Below are 15,930 nucleotides of genomic sequence, written 5' to 3'. Positions count from 1 at the left end.
GTAAATGATTTGTTCTAAGATGTAACCTCTCTTCTCTCCTTAAGATGTTCTTGTTGAGTTATTTACGTCAGTGATTTTGTGATAAGGTGCTAGCTAGTATGACTGGTATGAATTTGTAAAATACGTTCTTGGATCAATATTGGGGAAATAAATTCTTACTAGGAGAGTTACCCGCACGCTTGTATGGGCAAGAATTAAATAACAAAAAAATATCAAATTAATATCCTATTTTCAAATTAATTTTTTTTCTTTTTAAAAATGTTCAAAATTGTAATTATTCTTGTATTTTAAACTTTTAATGTCACATTTTGAAATGGACAACGAAAAAGAGTATTTAATAAAATGTTTATTAAAGTCTTCTATATATGTAAATTTCTTAAAAATATTTTGAAGCCCATTTGCAAATTTTCAAGAATTAAATGAGCCCAATACATATTATGTGGTTAATTAAAATTAGGTAGAATTTGGGTCAAAATAATTTCTAATTTCGTTTAGACCATTAAGAATAATTAGAAAGCAACCCATAAAAGGATTTCTAGTACTTGATCATACAAACTTTCAAAATAATTATAAAGTTTGCATATACAAAAAGTTTGTTAACTAATGTGCCTTCAGCTTGAACTCCTCAAGTTTACCCTTCATGCTGCATTATGTGCTTTATGTAATAACGTCCAGCAAATTCCGAGCTAAAAAAATTAGAAAACACATTCATAAGTTAAACCCTAGCATGATACACTACTTGATATTTATGAACATTAAAAACTTACATAGCCTTGTGATGCTCAAGTCCTTCAAACTCCGGTTTTATAAAGATCTTGGAGGAGGCCAAATTGTTTACAATACACGGTTCACCTAGGGATGTTTAAAGTGTTAAAAAAGTTTGCTAAATGAGTATACAACCTAGTCTTTAGCATTTGTTCAATCTAGCAAGTTCTATTAATAGTACATACCTTCATACTCTCCAACCCTCCAGAAACGCAGTACACAAAACACCGGTTCAGTTTGATATGTGAGATGGCATCCAGATGACTCCCATGAAGACATGAAAAGGTTAGCATAGTAATTCATTGCACGACACTTTACAGTTTCATTCCTACAGATGAATATACTTGTTACATTCTATAATAAAGACAAACTTATAAATCTTAAAATCAGTAAAGATGGAATAAATGTGTCTTACCTGCCATTTAATAGTGTCAAAACAACTTCATTACCACCATTTCCATTTCCATGATTTCTTCTGTCATCCACAGCTACTACACATCCGCAAACATCTACTTTTGGAAAAAGTCAGAAATTTTCTTTACAATGTATGTCTCCAAAGCTTTTTAACATTCACATGAAACTATTTTGGTAAAAGTTCAATTTGTACTTTTTCTATTGGAGGGACCAATACACAAAGTTCCAAAATTCTTTAAAAGTTTCTAGATAACTCAACACAAAGATAGTAAAAATACAATCAAGTTTAGTTATCCTATGATTTACAAACAAATTTAGAAAAACGTACCGAAAGAGATGTGATGATTGACCCTTCCACGATATATATCATCCAAATCTTCGAATCGGAAGTAATTTTTGGAGATGATTGATTCGAGCAGAAACATGGTTGAATCATCCGTAAACTTGATCTGAAAAGGATGATGAGTATTCCTCTCCCCGAGGGTTGGATTGATGATTTGGAAATTCCGAATTTCATACCATTCGCCCTCGTCAATATACTTCCGGAGCTTTTTAAGTATAGTTGGGACAAAGGCGACCTCAATCGTGTCACCCTTCAAAGTTTGTTAATAATTGTGTAAGTAATCTAGTATATAAACACTTCTAAAATAACAAATATATGTAAAATTGACATTCGATTAACTTCTCTAACCTTTGTATCCACAAGAAGAAGAACACGTTTTGTGAAGAATTCGGTGACATGCCAAGAATTCAAGACTTTAGCGTGGATACACCAGTTCATTCTCCCTCGATGAAGATCAGAAATATAATCGATTATCATGATTTTACCAAATTAGGGTTTCTTCCTGTTTCTTCTCTGTTATCGAAGACGAAAACGGGATTCCGGATTTGTAAGAATACAAATAGTCACGATTAAACGTAGCGTTGCGTCTTAATCGTTTTAGTGTCTGATATTTTTTTTTTGAATATTTAACATTTTTAATATTTATAATTATGATTATAATTACATATTAAATGTATTTTTATAGTCAGTATATTTGATATTAATTTATTATTACAATGTACTAAGAGTTTATAATTAAAAAATACATTTTATGATACATCAAAACTTTTCATTTGCAAAAAACATTATTGTAACTAATTTATCTTATCAACATCGTCATTTCTTGGTCTTAGAATAGCTATTTCACTAAAGAATTTTGGATCAGTCCTACTGGTAGTTAATATATAGACATTATGATACATATACCAATTATTAATTTCATACAACATTGTTGATAATAATAACAAAATGTTTTTCTTCAATATGATATTCTATATCCTAATTTCATAGCAATCTTATCATTTGTGATATGTTACAGCAAAAAATAATATTGAGGATTATGGCAAATTTGTAATGTTAAATCTATTTTTCTGTTATATTTTGAAAACATCTTTGATCTTTTTAATTTTTATAGTAGTTAATATGCTAAGTCATTTTTTGTTTGTCTTTTTTTTTTTGGGAATGTTTCATCATTATTTTATTTTCCACAATTTTGATAACTGACTTTTTAAAGAAGTAATGTTCTTACCAAAATAGAAAAAATATTTAAAACCTATTAAACTTTTGTATTTTAAAGAGAGAAAGGTAGGATCCTGATCAATAATTAAATTATTATATTGAATTGTTTTTATTTTTAGAAATATTCAAAATTTGCAGTTAATTTGTATCTTAAGTATTTAATTTCACCTTTTGAAATGGATATATGAATAAGAGTAGTTAATAAGATTTTTATTATTTTCCTATATATGTAAACTTTTAAATAATTTTTTGAAGCCCAATTGCAATTTTCATGAATTTGATAAGCCCAATACATTTGTTATGGTTAATTAAAATTATGTTGGATAAGGATTTGCGTCAAAATAATTTACTTCGTTTAGACAATAGAAATTATATTAGAAAGCAACATAAATTCGAGGTCATACAAACATTACAAATAGTTATAAAGTTTACATATCCAAAAAAGTTTTTTAAAACTAGTTTGCCTTCATCTTAAGCCCCTTAAGATTATTCTTCATGCTCCATTATATGATTTATGTAATAGCGTCCAGCAGATTCGGAGCTAATATATAGAAAGCACATTCATAAGTTAAACCCTAGCATAATATACTACTTGGTTTTAATAAACATGTAAACTTACATAGCCTTGTGATGCTCAAGTCCTTCAAAATCCGGTTTTATAAAGATCTTGGAGGAGGCTTCAATACACGGTTTACCTAGAATGTTTAAAGTATTATAAAAGTTTAGAAAATGAGTATACAAAATAGCTAGTCTTTAGCATTTATTAAATCTTGTCATACCTTCATACTCTCCAACCTTCCAGAAACGCAGTACACAAAACACCGGTTCGTTTCGAAATGTGAGATGGCATCCTGACGACTCCCATGAATACATGAAAAGGGTAGCATAGTTGTTTACAGCATGACACTTTATAGATTCATTCCTACAGATGAAGATAGTAGAAACATTTTATAAAGAGTGAGACTTAAAACTGTTAGTAACATGATATGTGGAATAAATGTGTCTTACCTGCCATTTAATAGCGTGAAAACAACTTCATTAGCATGTTCTCTGTTGTCCGTTACAGCAACTACACATCCGCAAACATCTATTTTTTGCCAAAAAGTCATTTTTCATTCCAAAAAGATGACAAAATGTTTCCAAATCTATCATCTACATACAACTATTTAGTTAAAAAGTTCTATTTGTACTTTTATATGGCAGAAACCAATTCACAAAGTTTCAAAATACTGAAAAGTCAAAAGATTTACCAACACAAAGATAGCAATATCTATGAATAAATGTTTCCAAATCTATCATCCACATAAAACTACTTAGCTAAAAGTTCTATTTGTACTTTATATGGGAGGGACCAAGTCACAAAGTTCCAAAATTCTTAAAAGTCTAAAGATTTACCAACACAAAGATAGCAAATATCTATATCCACGGGATATAATTGAAATTATTATAAACCGTATTTTAAAAATGTACCAAAGAGATGGGATGATGGATTCTTGAACAATATATATCACCCAAATCTTCGAATCGGAAGTAATTTTTCAAATTTGCTGATTCCAACTGAGTCATGGTTGAATCATCCGTAAACTTGATTTGGAAAGGATGATGAGTATTCCTCTCCCTTAGGGTTGGATTGATGACTTTGAAAGTCCTAATCTCATACCATTCACCCTCATAAATATACTTCCGGAGCTTTCTTAGTGTTATTGGAACAAAGGCCACCTCAATTGTGTCACCCTTCAAAATTTGATAAATTGTGTTAGTAATCTAATATATAAGACTTTTAAAATAACAAATTTAAGTAGAATTTTCATTTGGCAAATTCTCTAACCTTTTCGTCCACAAGTAGAAGAACACGTTTGCTGAAGAATTCGTAGACATACCAAGAATTCAAGACCTTGGCTTGGATACACCAGTTTGTTCTTCCCCGATGAAGATCAGAAATATAATCGATACTCATGATTCTATCAAATTAGGGCTTTTTGTTTATTCTCTGTTGTCGGAGACGAAAAAGGGATTTTGGAATTGCAAGAATACAAACAGTCACCATTAAACGTTGCGTCTTAACGTTTTAGCGTTTCACATTTTTTTTCACTATTAGATATTATTATTTAAATTATGATAACAGATGAAAGATAGAATTTGTTGTTAATAGATATGATGCAAGATTATAAGTTAAATGTGTTTGAGATTTAATAGTTAATATTTAGACTTTATGATACAGTCAACAATTATATTTACCATTACATAAATATATATTCTATCTAATTACATAGCAATATTACTATTTTAGATATATTACAACAAATTGTAATGAGTATTATGACACACATTGTATTTTAAAGATCATAAAATTTGTTTATTTAATTATAGAAAATAAATTTAGATTTAAAAATCCAAAACAAATTTTCAATTACAAACATAATAATTAAACAGTCTCAAAAACCTCTTTGAAAACAACATTAAGTGTTTTATTCTGGCATTTCCCATCTTTATCTGTAATTAACACCTTCAATCCTTTTCTGGTTGTGACTCGAGAGACGGCAACATAAAGCTGTCTATGTGTGAAAACCGGTTTCGGAAGAAACAATCCAACATGTTCTAGCGTCTGACCCTGACTCTTGTTTATAGTAATTGCAAACGCCACGGTAATAGGAAACTGTCGTTGCCTCATACGAAAGGGAAACTTTGCATCAGGTGGACTAACATACATCCTAGGGATAAGTACTCGATCACCAACCTTTTTTCATGTCATGATCCTTGCTTCGATTACATGATTGGCCATCTGAGTAATAATTAGCCTCGTACCATTACATAAACCTCCCTTAGGATCTATATTCCTTAGCAACATGACAGGTGCTCCAATTCTCAACGTCAAAACATGGCTTTGCAGTCCAGAAACTTGAATACTGTTAAGGAATTCCTGAGTGTAGATCATATCATCACGTCCGCTTGTATCAGACGTTTCAATACTATCAGAGCTAAGATATCGTCTCTCCTCACCTGTAAATAAAAAAAAATTTAAAAATTTTATATGTTTTGAATATTAGATTTTTTTTTAAAAGTAAATTTCTATATCCTATTTAATTTGCATACCTGGAAGCTTAGTAAGCATAAACTGATTTATCTTATCAACATCGTCATTTCTTGGACTTAGAATAGCTCTTTCACTAAAGAATTTTGGATCAGTCCTCCTTGTAAATTGTTCTCCGTAGATTTCTTTAACTATTGCTTCAATATGATTTCCACTTGTATTAATTATTAAATCATCCGGAATTTCTATCTCCACATCCCCACTATCTGACTCCTTAATTTTGCCATCCCCGATATCAACAAGCCACTTAGAAAAAGTAGCAAGAGCACCCGCATCCATACTATTACATGCTTTGCGAAGTCTCAAATTTTTGGTAAGTTTAAGAACTTTACAACTATTCCAAAAAACAGACGAGTTGATAGATGTTAAAACTGTCGCTACCCTTCCTCCTTCCGTAATAACTGGTAAAATCTGTCTAAAATCACCTCCTAACACAACAACTTTACCTCCAAAAATCTGGTCACACCTCATGATATCTCGCAAACTCCTATCTAAAGTTTTGTAACAAAGCTTGTTCATCATTGGAGCCTCGTCCCATATTATGAGCTTTGTTTCTCTAATTAAATCAGCAAGATCAGATTCGGCATCTATCGAACACACAGAATATTCATTAAGATTGATTGGAATACCAAATCTTGAATGAGCCGTTCTACCACCTTCCAAAAAGCAAAGCAGCTATATCACTTGAAGCATATTAAGAACAATATTACCTTTAGACCTTATATCAGCACCAAGAATAGTCCACATAAAAGTTTTCCAGTACCACCAAAACCATGGACAAAAAACATACCACCTTTGTTGTGATTCACAGAGTGAATAATTTCTTCATAAACACGTTTCTGCTCATCAGTTAGCATCGGTAACAACTCATCGTACAATTCCTGTTGTTTATGAGGCTTATATATTCTCTCATCTGCGATAAGCCTATTTACTCTTGTGTTCATTATACTATCATCTGGTCAAGGCATTCTCTCGAAGGCCGTAAGAGATGTCCCATTCGATCGTAACATAAGTTCTATTTCAGTTAAACATATATTTTCTATCTGAGTCCGTGACAACATTAGACCTACCACAGAAAATTTAAAACACTTTATTATAATGTTTTCTTTCGGAAAATGAAATAGTTTCATGAAAGAAAATAAGTTTATGAAGTACCTGGATCGTTCCTGTTTCTCCTTTCTTTAAACAAAATATCTTCACACAAGATGTCTTTCGTTTTATTCCAAACTTCAAGAGGAACAGTTAAACTCTTTTTATGCAGAAGGATCTTAAAAATTCCCCAAAACACCATTCACCTGCTTCATTTATAGCTGCAATGTACTCCTTATCGTCATCCATTATTCCCAAAGCATAGCAAGCTTCTTGGAAATCCTTATAAAGTACACCATTGACTGTTTTTAAATAGTCAAAGCTTGTTGGTCCTGGAATTTTATTAAGCAAAACTCGCAAGTAATAGGCTTGTCCTACAGAAGGCGATACATACGTAATTCTGCCTATTGCAAAACTTTTCCGTTTCTCCGACCTTGGCTTCCAAAGTTTTTCTCTCCTATTCCACACAAATTTAGTTGGAAATTCAGCATACGTGAGTTTTCTGGCCTGGGGATAAATCTTGTTGCATTCCATCCAGCCCAAAAATTTAGAAGTTCTATTTGTTGTACGGTGCAAAACATCTTCTATTGGATCATCCTCGTTGTAAATAGCCAATTCTTGTCCTGGACAATGAAACGGGAATTTTTCTATGGCTGTAGTACGATAACAAATCGGGAAAGCAAAAATTCGCCAAGAAGCCTCACATGCAGATACATACCTAAAAAAGCTTGGATTAGTTTGACACACGTTCTTGAAATACTTTTAAACTGTAAATAATTAAATATGAGAATGTTTGACAATTCGAATAAGTTGTTACCTGCAATTGAAAAACTTTTTAATTTCATTATCCTAATCTTCTTCTCCTACTTTGGCTCTAACATAGTCCGGACCTTTAGTGATGTACTTGAACAAATACTTTACTGAACGTGTCTGGTTGCACCACTCAACATTTATATGAGCACGAAAACGGAGTGATAAATCACGATTATAGTGAATAACGTAACTATTATCGTATTGAAAACCCCTTTTCTCCACAACTCTCCCATCGTTTCGTCGTCTATATATTGGATAACCAGCATCGTCGACAATAGTATTATCATGAATGGTTTTGGGAAGAATTTGGTGCATTGCCCATTATTCATGCAGACACTATCTCTGTTCATAGGACCACACGGACCATGGATCATAACATAAGAAACAACTTCGTATAAATACTTATCCACCTCTTTATCAGGAATTTCAGCGCTTATGAATTTATCAATGTCGTCTGTTGTACGCATCTTATTGTCTTGGTGTAAAAACAGAATCATGTGCGCATGAGGCAGACCCCTCTTCTGAAATTCTATTGTATACATCGCTGAAATTTTTGAAAACAAATAAACATTTATATTTAAACATTATTAAGTTACATTTTTCGAAAGACTAATATAAATAATAAATAATAAAAATAATATAATAAATACCAGAATTTACGATACCGAAAGTTTTTTCCTTTTTCACTTGGTCCATTAATCTATCAAGTTTCATCTTGAAAACTCGACTACATATATTAGGTCTATCTTCTTTACTAAGACGATGCCTTTCTAGATAACGATCTATTTCAGGCCACCTTGGGTTGCACGTAAACGTTATGAAAAGATCAGGAAATTCATAATACTTGCAAGTAGCCATGGCGTCTAGATAATGTTGCATCATATATCTCTTTCCACCTGTAAACGATGACGGTATAAATATTCTTTTTCCATATTGTGCAAGATCTCCATGTCCTTTTTCAGCAGCTTCAATTATCTTATCGACTCTTTCAGTTCGGAGTTTGCTTTGGTTCATCCAAATGTAGTTCAACCTGTTTGACTCGATAGTAGTGAATGCATCGACTAGCCGTAAAATCTCCGGGTATTAGAGCAGCAACCTCTTTGCTGGTAGGAAGATTATGAGTTCTTGCATCAGTAGTTCTTTCATTAATCGCAAACCTTTGCTACCGTCTTCCATATTAAATCTTTCACGTGCCGATCTAAACGCCCTAACATGCGAATTATGACTATCAAGCATCTTTTTTAATAGCCCAACAATCTAATGTCTTAAATCTCCAGAAGATCCTGATGTTCTATATCAACATCAAAACACAAAATTTATAATAATCATGATTAGTAGAATATAACAAATTATATAAAAGATATTTAACAAATATTTAATAATAATATGCAGAGATTCTATTAGCTACCTCGTTACATACGTCATGTATATACAATTGCAAAAACATTGGTTCCTTGCCAGGTTCTGGTAAGATATCACCGATACGATGATAGTTTTCTCCGCACATCTGAAATAGATACGGTCCTCTACCATTATTTATTAAATGGTTAATTTTCCTACCTAACGATGTGAACAAAAACATCATGTTGTATGCTCGTATGTTATCGCGGAAGTTTTTACCCCTATCGTCGTTATTATAAAACAACGCTAATATCGTTTTAGGTGCAGTCTTCAAAGTAGGAAGTATTACTTTGCCGCGATGGCAACACAGTGAAAAATCCGGCTTTGCCTTTTTAGTCCGTTTATTCACCTATTCTCCATACCTCATATATGCTCCACAATTATAACACAAAAAATAAGGATCTCCATAATAACCTACATATATTTTTAAAAAATATATTTTAAAATACATTTTTACAAAAATATCGTATAACGAATCAGATATGCATCGAGTTATACCATTATTTAATAACTTAGCTTTTACAGGAGGGAAGCCAAGAAACATTTCAGATGTCGCATCGTTATCATTAATCTCGAATAAATCCCCATCAGTAGAGCTATCTGAATCACTTTCATCGTTCGTATCCGAATCAGTTGCGACGAAACATGCAAAATCTTCCTGTAATCCAGGAAGAAGAAAATTTTCTTCATAGGTAACAATTGGATTAGTTATTAGCATATATATATTAAATTTAAAATTCCTTCCCGAACATATAACCTTTTTTCTTCTTTTTTGCCATATTAGATTTCAGTATTTGCATTCTTTTCAACCTTGCCGTCTTATGTTGATCAGGATACTGTAAATTCAATGCATTCGTAAAAGCAGGTAGATTTATCGTAGAACTAACACCTGTAGTTTAATAATGTTGTTGCGTACAATCTATTAGTTTTGAATGAAACATATCTCTTAATGTAAAGAATAGAAATTGTCTGTACGTTTCCTAGAGACGGCATGTGTCGTTACATTCTTCCTCCGATATGGAATCTTCGAAGGTTTCATTATAATACGTCAAGTGTACCAATCTCCAAAATGAAATTCAAAGTACGATCAAGAATTCATATAATCTACTAATTATGACCATTTTAGTATAAAATTCGCTGTTAGGTTTGTTTATATAAGAAGACGGTGCAGTATATATTTTGTAAATTAAAATGTACTAATTATTGATATATACGAATATTGACATATGTTTATATATATCCTCTTATTTTTTAAAAATATGTTATTTATCTTTCTAATTATGTATGGGGATCTCTAATACGTATTTTTTGAGATTTACTTTCTTGGTCTTTATCAATATATTTTTTTGGTTATATTTCCATAATCTTTAATGTCATTATCGGATCATTATTGAACCATCAGTTTTTATAAAATATTTTTCTAATTTATATATCATTATTGTTATAACAAAAAAATATCTCAACTTCTATTTTTTTCCATTAGTAACATTATACTATTATCGAACTTTCCGCTGGATTGTCATATCATAATTATTATTAAAAGGCAATTTCATTGTGTTATCAAAACTAATATCCCTTAAAAAATCAAAACGAATTATAATAACATCATGATAATAATTATAAGTAAAAATAGATATTATTATTAAATATTTAAATTAAAATTTAAATTCAAAAATGTTTTTTGAAAGTCAATCCTTTTTCATGTTAGATCTTTGCGTCCATATGTTGTTCTTCTCACACCAGAAAAATCCAGTAACACCCTTATCATATGTGTTAATTGACTCATTGATAGTCATGGTATTGTATTCCATCCAAGTTTGAAATCGAGATTTCTTATTCGTTTATTTCAATATACTATCTTCACCGTCAACAATGGATTTTTGAACGTTAAGATGCCCCAATGAGTTATCTTCAGAAGACCTTGATTCTTTACTGCCTTTTTTGTATTTTTTTAACCAGTTCCGGAATGCTATCCTCACAAAAGAAAACAAATTGTTCTGGTTGAAGTTGCGAACGGAGTGCATCTTCATCAGCTTTTGGACTTTTCTTGGTGGATCGACGAACTCCAGATGAACGTTTCATTATGATTCTGCATATATACATTTGAAAAATGTGAATGTAAATTTACAATAATACAAAATAATGTAAAAGATTGATTTTTGCTTTACCTTTTACGTCAAACAGCAAGAACTCAAGAATTGGTTCAGTTTTTTTTTTTCCTAGTTGACATGGTAAAATAATAAGACTTATATATATATAACATGTAGAAGATAAGTTTTCACATTTGATAATATTATATTTCCTAAAATTTCGTATTGAATAAGCACAATATTCAGGAATACCATTAAGTTTTTATTATAATAAAATTTGTTAACATATTCGTTAATGATCATTTTCTTAATTTCTCATATTGAATATTCAGATTATTAAATTTGGCCTTTTATTTTTAACGTATTATCATTATTTATGGAATTTTGATTTATTTCAAAAAAGTTTTACTTTGGGATTTAGAGATATTCTAACTATCATTATTTCCAAACGATTATATAGTATGTTTTTTTTTATTTATATCAAATTATATATATAATTATAATATTTGTTTATTTTTAACATAATTATAGTAAATGACTGAAATAAATTTTTACCAATACCAAAACGTTAAGATGTTTTGAAGCGTTAGTAATTGTCTACATAATTTAAAATTTTATTTCAAAAATTAAACCAAGAAAAAGTCCAAAATAATAATAAACCAATATCATGTTTAGAAGTGATGTAACTTGTTCAATCTCGGGGTTCAGTTTTGATTTTTTTCCTTGTCTTCATGCTATGACCCCCGTTCGATCGAACATTGCTTTCTGTATGTTCTCTCTTAGATAAAGTCAAACTCATTTCAGCTGGTGCGATTTGCAACTTATGATCGTCGACATCCGAAGAATTATTTGAAAGTTCATTCCTTCCATAGAGTTCCTACATTGAAATTATATACATTGAGATTTAAAAGATATAGAAATCATAATGGTATTATGGGTATTTGATTTTTTTTTTTGACTTTAGTACCTTGCCAAATTGCAGATTTGTCGCTATTTAAATTCTCAATTGTAACCGAAATTTTAAACAGCATAGTCTTCCCTACTAAGACAGAGAGACTTTCAGGAATAGCTGCAGTATCATCCTGACCAAAGGTGAATGCTTGATTCAATACTTGTTTATATATTTTAAAACCAAAAGGACTTCAATACTTGTTTATATACTTACTTTAGGTTTTTCCAAAGCCAGTTCTTCTGCCTTTTTTCCAATAAATAGTTGGGCAAGACCGTCAAAGAAGAGCAGCTTAATCGTTTGAGAACTTCCGTACCCATCATGAAGTATGAGTTTATACCTTTTTAACAGTTTGACATAACTTAAAATGTGCGTATAGTTCCAAATCACAAATCTTAAAAACATTTAAACAGACAAAGTGAAACTTACTTGTAATCAACATCCGTAACATCAGCATCACAAACTCCACAATTATAAAGTAAATCTTTTCCAGTTTGAGATTCTGGTGGATACAGCTGCACCTTCTTATTGCAAACTTTACAGGCAATATAATACCATTTAGGCAACAATTCAACAGAATAAATTGTCGCGATTGTCACACATGTTCGCGCTTGTAAAGAATAAATCAAACATTCGTTCCCCCATAGATAATTCAGAAACAATTTAAGTTTCACGATATCAATTTTTCTTAAGAAACATTACCTCAAGTGAATAAATGATTTGGTCCATAGTACTTTTTTCGTTCATAATGAAAAACTCCTCATACAATGTCACTTTTGGTTTCTGAGGGCTTGGATCATCATCAAGTTGTATTAAATCAACAGCATCAGTGGGCAACCTGTAAAGTTATGCTAATAATAAGAATATGTATATGAATATAGCATGACTCGTGGAATAATATAAAAGGGATATATATATATATAAAATATATATATATATATATATATATACTTACTTCTTTCAAAACGCGTCTACTTCAGGCATAAATGGATTTATCAGAATGTTGGTAGAGTTGAACGCATTGGAAATACTATAATTCCCTGTAACATGGATTTTATTGGAAAAGTTAGATTTGACAATCATAAGCTATAAGATTTCATCCGAAAATCAGATATTACCTTTCCATTCCTTCAAGCATGCAAATCGTATTACACAAAGGACAACAGTATCTTGATGTTTTTTTATTTGTGTATCAAAGTCCTTTGCAAGATCACCCCACATCGTGCAATTTAACCGGGTTCCACTATATTACGAATCCATGAAATAAGAGTATAAAATTAGATATGATATTTTAAATTAATCTTAATTTTTAAAAATATTTACTAAGGTTTCATACGTTAAATCTTGCAAATCGACGCTCAATTTGACATTATCCTTCTCTTTCGTTTTGACGCTATCAAGATTTCCGACACCAACGATCTGGCCGATTACATCTACAAAAAAACATTTGAATTAATAAATTTTTTTCTCGTAAATTTAACTTTTAAAAACGAAGTTAACAACTCACCAAACAATACATTCTTGTCTAGTTCTCCAGCTAAGATAGAAGTAAAAGTCTGAAAATATTTTTCTGGAACACGAACTGGGAATTCATTACATGGTTTCACAATAGTGGTTCTATAAAAGACGATTTTAAATCCCAAAGAACTTGTCTTATAACTACTATCAAAATCCACTAAGCTGAATGTATCAACTATTTTAGACTCGCCGACAGCAAGTTGGTTTTGAAATCTGCTGACCAAACTATCTTCAATAGATGCATGTATCCTTGTACCCTATATATAACGATTTGAAGTTAATAAACTATTATCGAGATTCATTAAAAATTTCATAGGTATTTCAAATAAACATGACGTTTCAATTTTTTATTAGAACTTACATCACTATCAACGAAGACCATCTGTAGGGACTTGAATGACTTCCAAAGTCTTATGATACGGACTCTAATCTTTTGATGGTCTAACGCAGGGTTGAGATTGCCTAACTGAACAAAAGGACGAACGTTCATCTTTTTAGAAGTCATATTGAGTTGTGCATACAACTCTTAAACACATTAGCGAGTCAATATTTGTAGAGATGTTATACAACCGACTTGATTTTATTTTTTTAGAATATTTTCTTACTTTATTTTTTTAAGACGATAATGATGAGGAATGTAAACATATCATTTATAAATATTCTCGATATGCTTAATATCATTATTCAAAAAGTAAATTTATCATTTATTTACTCCTACATATTTAATGAAATTCATCAAGCAGTTGTAAATTACCATATGCCGGTCTTTAACATAAACGTTATTTTGTAAATTATAATAATGGACTTCAAATTTTAAAATTACACAAATGTCTTTATGTTATCATTTGCAATTAAAATAATTTTATAAATAATCCGAAAAAATATATTTTAATTAACTTATAAAATCTCAACAAATCTTCAAATACAAATTAACAAATGTGTTTATCAATAAACACTAAAAATACAGAATATCGAAGATCGGATCTGAACATAGTTCTCAATAAGGATTTCGATGCTTCTCAAAGGAGTTGTGAAAACCCGTCCCATGGATCCCACTAGCCAACCCGCTAGCTTGCCCCCATAGGCCCAAAGCTGGCCCTGCAGGGCATCGATCCTAACCCCTCACTGGGCAAATGGAACTATTCATCCAAATCTACAGTAAGTTATTGGTGCACCAGGCGTTCCTGGAACCCTGGTCCTCACCCTTTAACAACCTTCCCACAGGACAAGTTGCCACCAATTGACCTGCATATCAATTGGTGGCAACTTGTCATGTGGGAAGGTTGTTAAAGGGTAGGGACCAGGGTTCGAGGGACGCCTGGCGCACCAATAACCTACTGGTGGATTGGGATATCCACAGTGATGAATTAGGATCGATGCCCTGCAAGGCCAGCTTGGGGTTTGTTGGGGCAGCTAGCAGTGAGGCTAGTGGGCTAGCAGTGAGGCTAGTGGGGTCCACGAGACGGGTTGTTACAGGAGTCCTCAACAGCAAGATGAATATAGGAGTCAAGTGCATCACTGTATTTTGCAGAAGGATAAATTTTAATCAGTATTAATCATATCAATTAATCATTAAACAAATAAAGTTAGATTTGTTTATTACCTTAGGTCCATATCGAACCTATAGTCGGTATCATCCAAATCTTTGATTCTTGACTCACCATGATCAACGTAATTGTACCTACATATTTGAATATAGTCAGATATATCCAAATATTTTAAATATTTAATCGAAAGATGATCCAACGGAAGACTCTTAAACGACCGACCTTTTTTTAATAAATAATAAATAATATAATAAATAAACTACAGCTAGTGGTCCCATATCCACTAGCCACCTAACCACAATCACAACCAACAGCAGAATAACCAATCTCAATAACCAATAAATAATATCCAATAAATATAATAACCAATAGAATAATAGCCAGTATTAATTCCAATCGTAACTAATAATCCAAACAACATAAACCAGTGAACCAGCAATCCTAAGCAACATTCTAGGACTCAACTCTAGCAACCTAACAGAAGCTAGACAACCAAGCGAACCACTAGAACATCCTCCTCTTCATTGCCTTGATTCCACGGTCACACTTTGCCTTTACCTTCACCACAAACACATATTGCAATGCATGAGTATTTTATAAACACTCAGTAAGGCAATCCTCCCATCTACTGGGCTATACACACAAGCAATAGAGTATCAATAACCAACACACAACAATCAACAAACGACAAT

General features: G+C 31.5%; 2 protein-coding genes across 2 annotated transcripts; both read right to left on the bottom strand.

Annotated features, from left to right (window-relative positions):
• Positions 1 to 763: 763 nt before the first annotated feature.
• LOC147938133 (uncharacterized) lies at positions 764 to 1,999 on the bottom strand. Its single transcript, XM_087465491.1, has 5 exons — positions 1,871 to 1,999; positions 1,508 to 1,772; positions 1,181 to 1,274; positions 951 to 1,093; positions 764 to 852 (listed from the first exon to the last, which is right to left on the bottom strand). Exons 1-5 carry the CDS (start codon positions 1,997 to 1,999, stop codon positions 764 to 766), a joined length of 720 nt encoding a protein of 239 aa, XP_087321617.1.
• A 1,227-nt stretch (positions 2,000 to 3,226) lies between these two features.
• On the bottom strand, positions 3,227 to 8,747 carry LOC147938132 (uncharacterized). Its single transcript, XM_087465490.1, has 9 exons — positions 8,384 to 8,747; positions 8,098 to 8,277; positions 7,127 to 7,573; positions 6,622 to 6,744; positions 5,834 to 6,418; positions 3,749 to 3,827; positions 3,520 to 3,662; positions 3,360 to 3,435; positions 3,227 to 3,281 (listed from the first exon to the last, which is right to left on the bottom strand). Exons 1-9 carry the CDS (start codon positions 8,745 to 8,747, stop codon positions 3,227 to 3,229), a joined length of 2,052 nt encoding a protein of 683 aa, XP_087321616.1.
• Positions 8,748 to 15,930: the final 7,183 nt, after the last annotated feature.

Source organism: Camelina sativa, chromosome 9 (genome assembly GCF_030686135.1).
Source record: "Camelina sativa cultivar CO46 ecotype springtype chromosome 9, ASM3068613v1".
NCBI classification, from domain to species: domain Eukaryota; kingdom Viridiplantae; phylum Streptophyta; class Magnoliopsida; order Brassicales; family Brassicaceae; genus Camelina; species Camelina sativa.
The sequence above is the reverse complement of the archived record's forward strand: the minus strand, read 5'-3'. Positions and strand labels throughout refer to the sequence as shown.

What these genes read in the sequence shown, in the direction of transcription:
- LOC147938132 (XM_087465490.1), bottom strand. Translation starts at nt 8,747, where the DNA reads ATGAACCAAAGCAAACTCCGAACTGAAAGAGTCGATAAGATAATTGAA. An exon ending in TGCAGCTATAAATGAAGCAG is followed by an intron (nt 6,745 to 7,126) that starts GTGAATGGTGTT and finishes GGCTTATCGCAG; the next exon opens with ATGAGAGAATATATAAGCCT. An exon ending in TATGCTTACTAAGCTTCCAG is followed by an intron (nt 3,828 to 5,833) that starts GTATGCAAATTA and finishes GGCAAAAAATAG; the next exon opens with ATGTTTGCGGATGTGTAGTT.
- LOC147938133 (XM_087465491.1), bottom strand. Translation starts at nt 1,999, where the DNA reads ATGATAATCGATTATATTTCTGATCTTCATCGAGGGAGAATGAACTGG. An exon ending in CAATCATCACATCTCTTTCG is followed by an intron (nt 1,275 to 1,507) that starts GTACGTTTTTCT and finishes TTCCAAAAGTAG; the next exon opens with ATGTTTGCGGATGTGTAGTA. An exon ending in TTGACACTATTAAATGGCAG is followed by an intron (nt 1,094 to 1,180) that starts GTAAGACACATT and finishes ATTCATCTGTAG; the next exon opens with GAATGAAACTGTAAAGTGTC.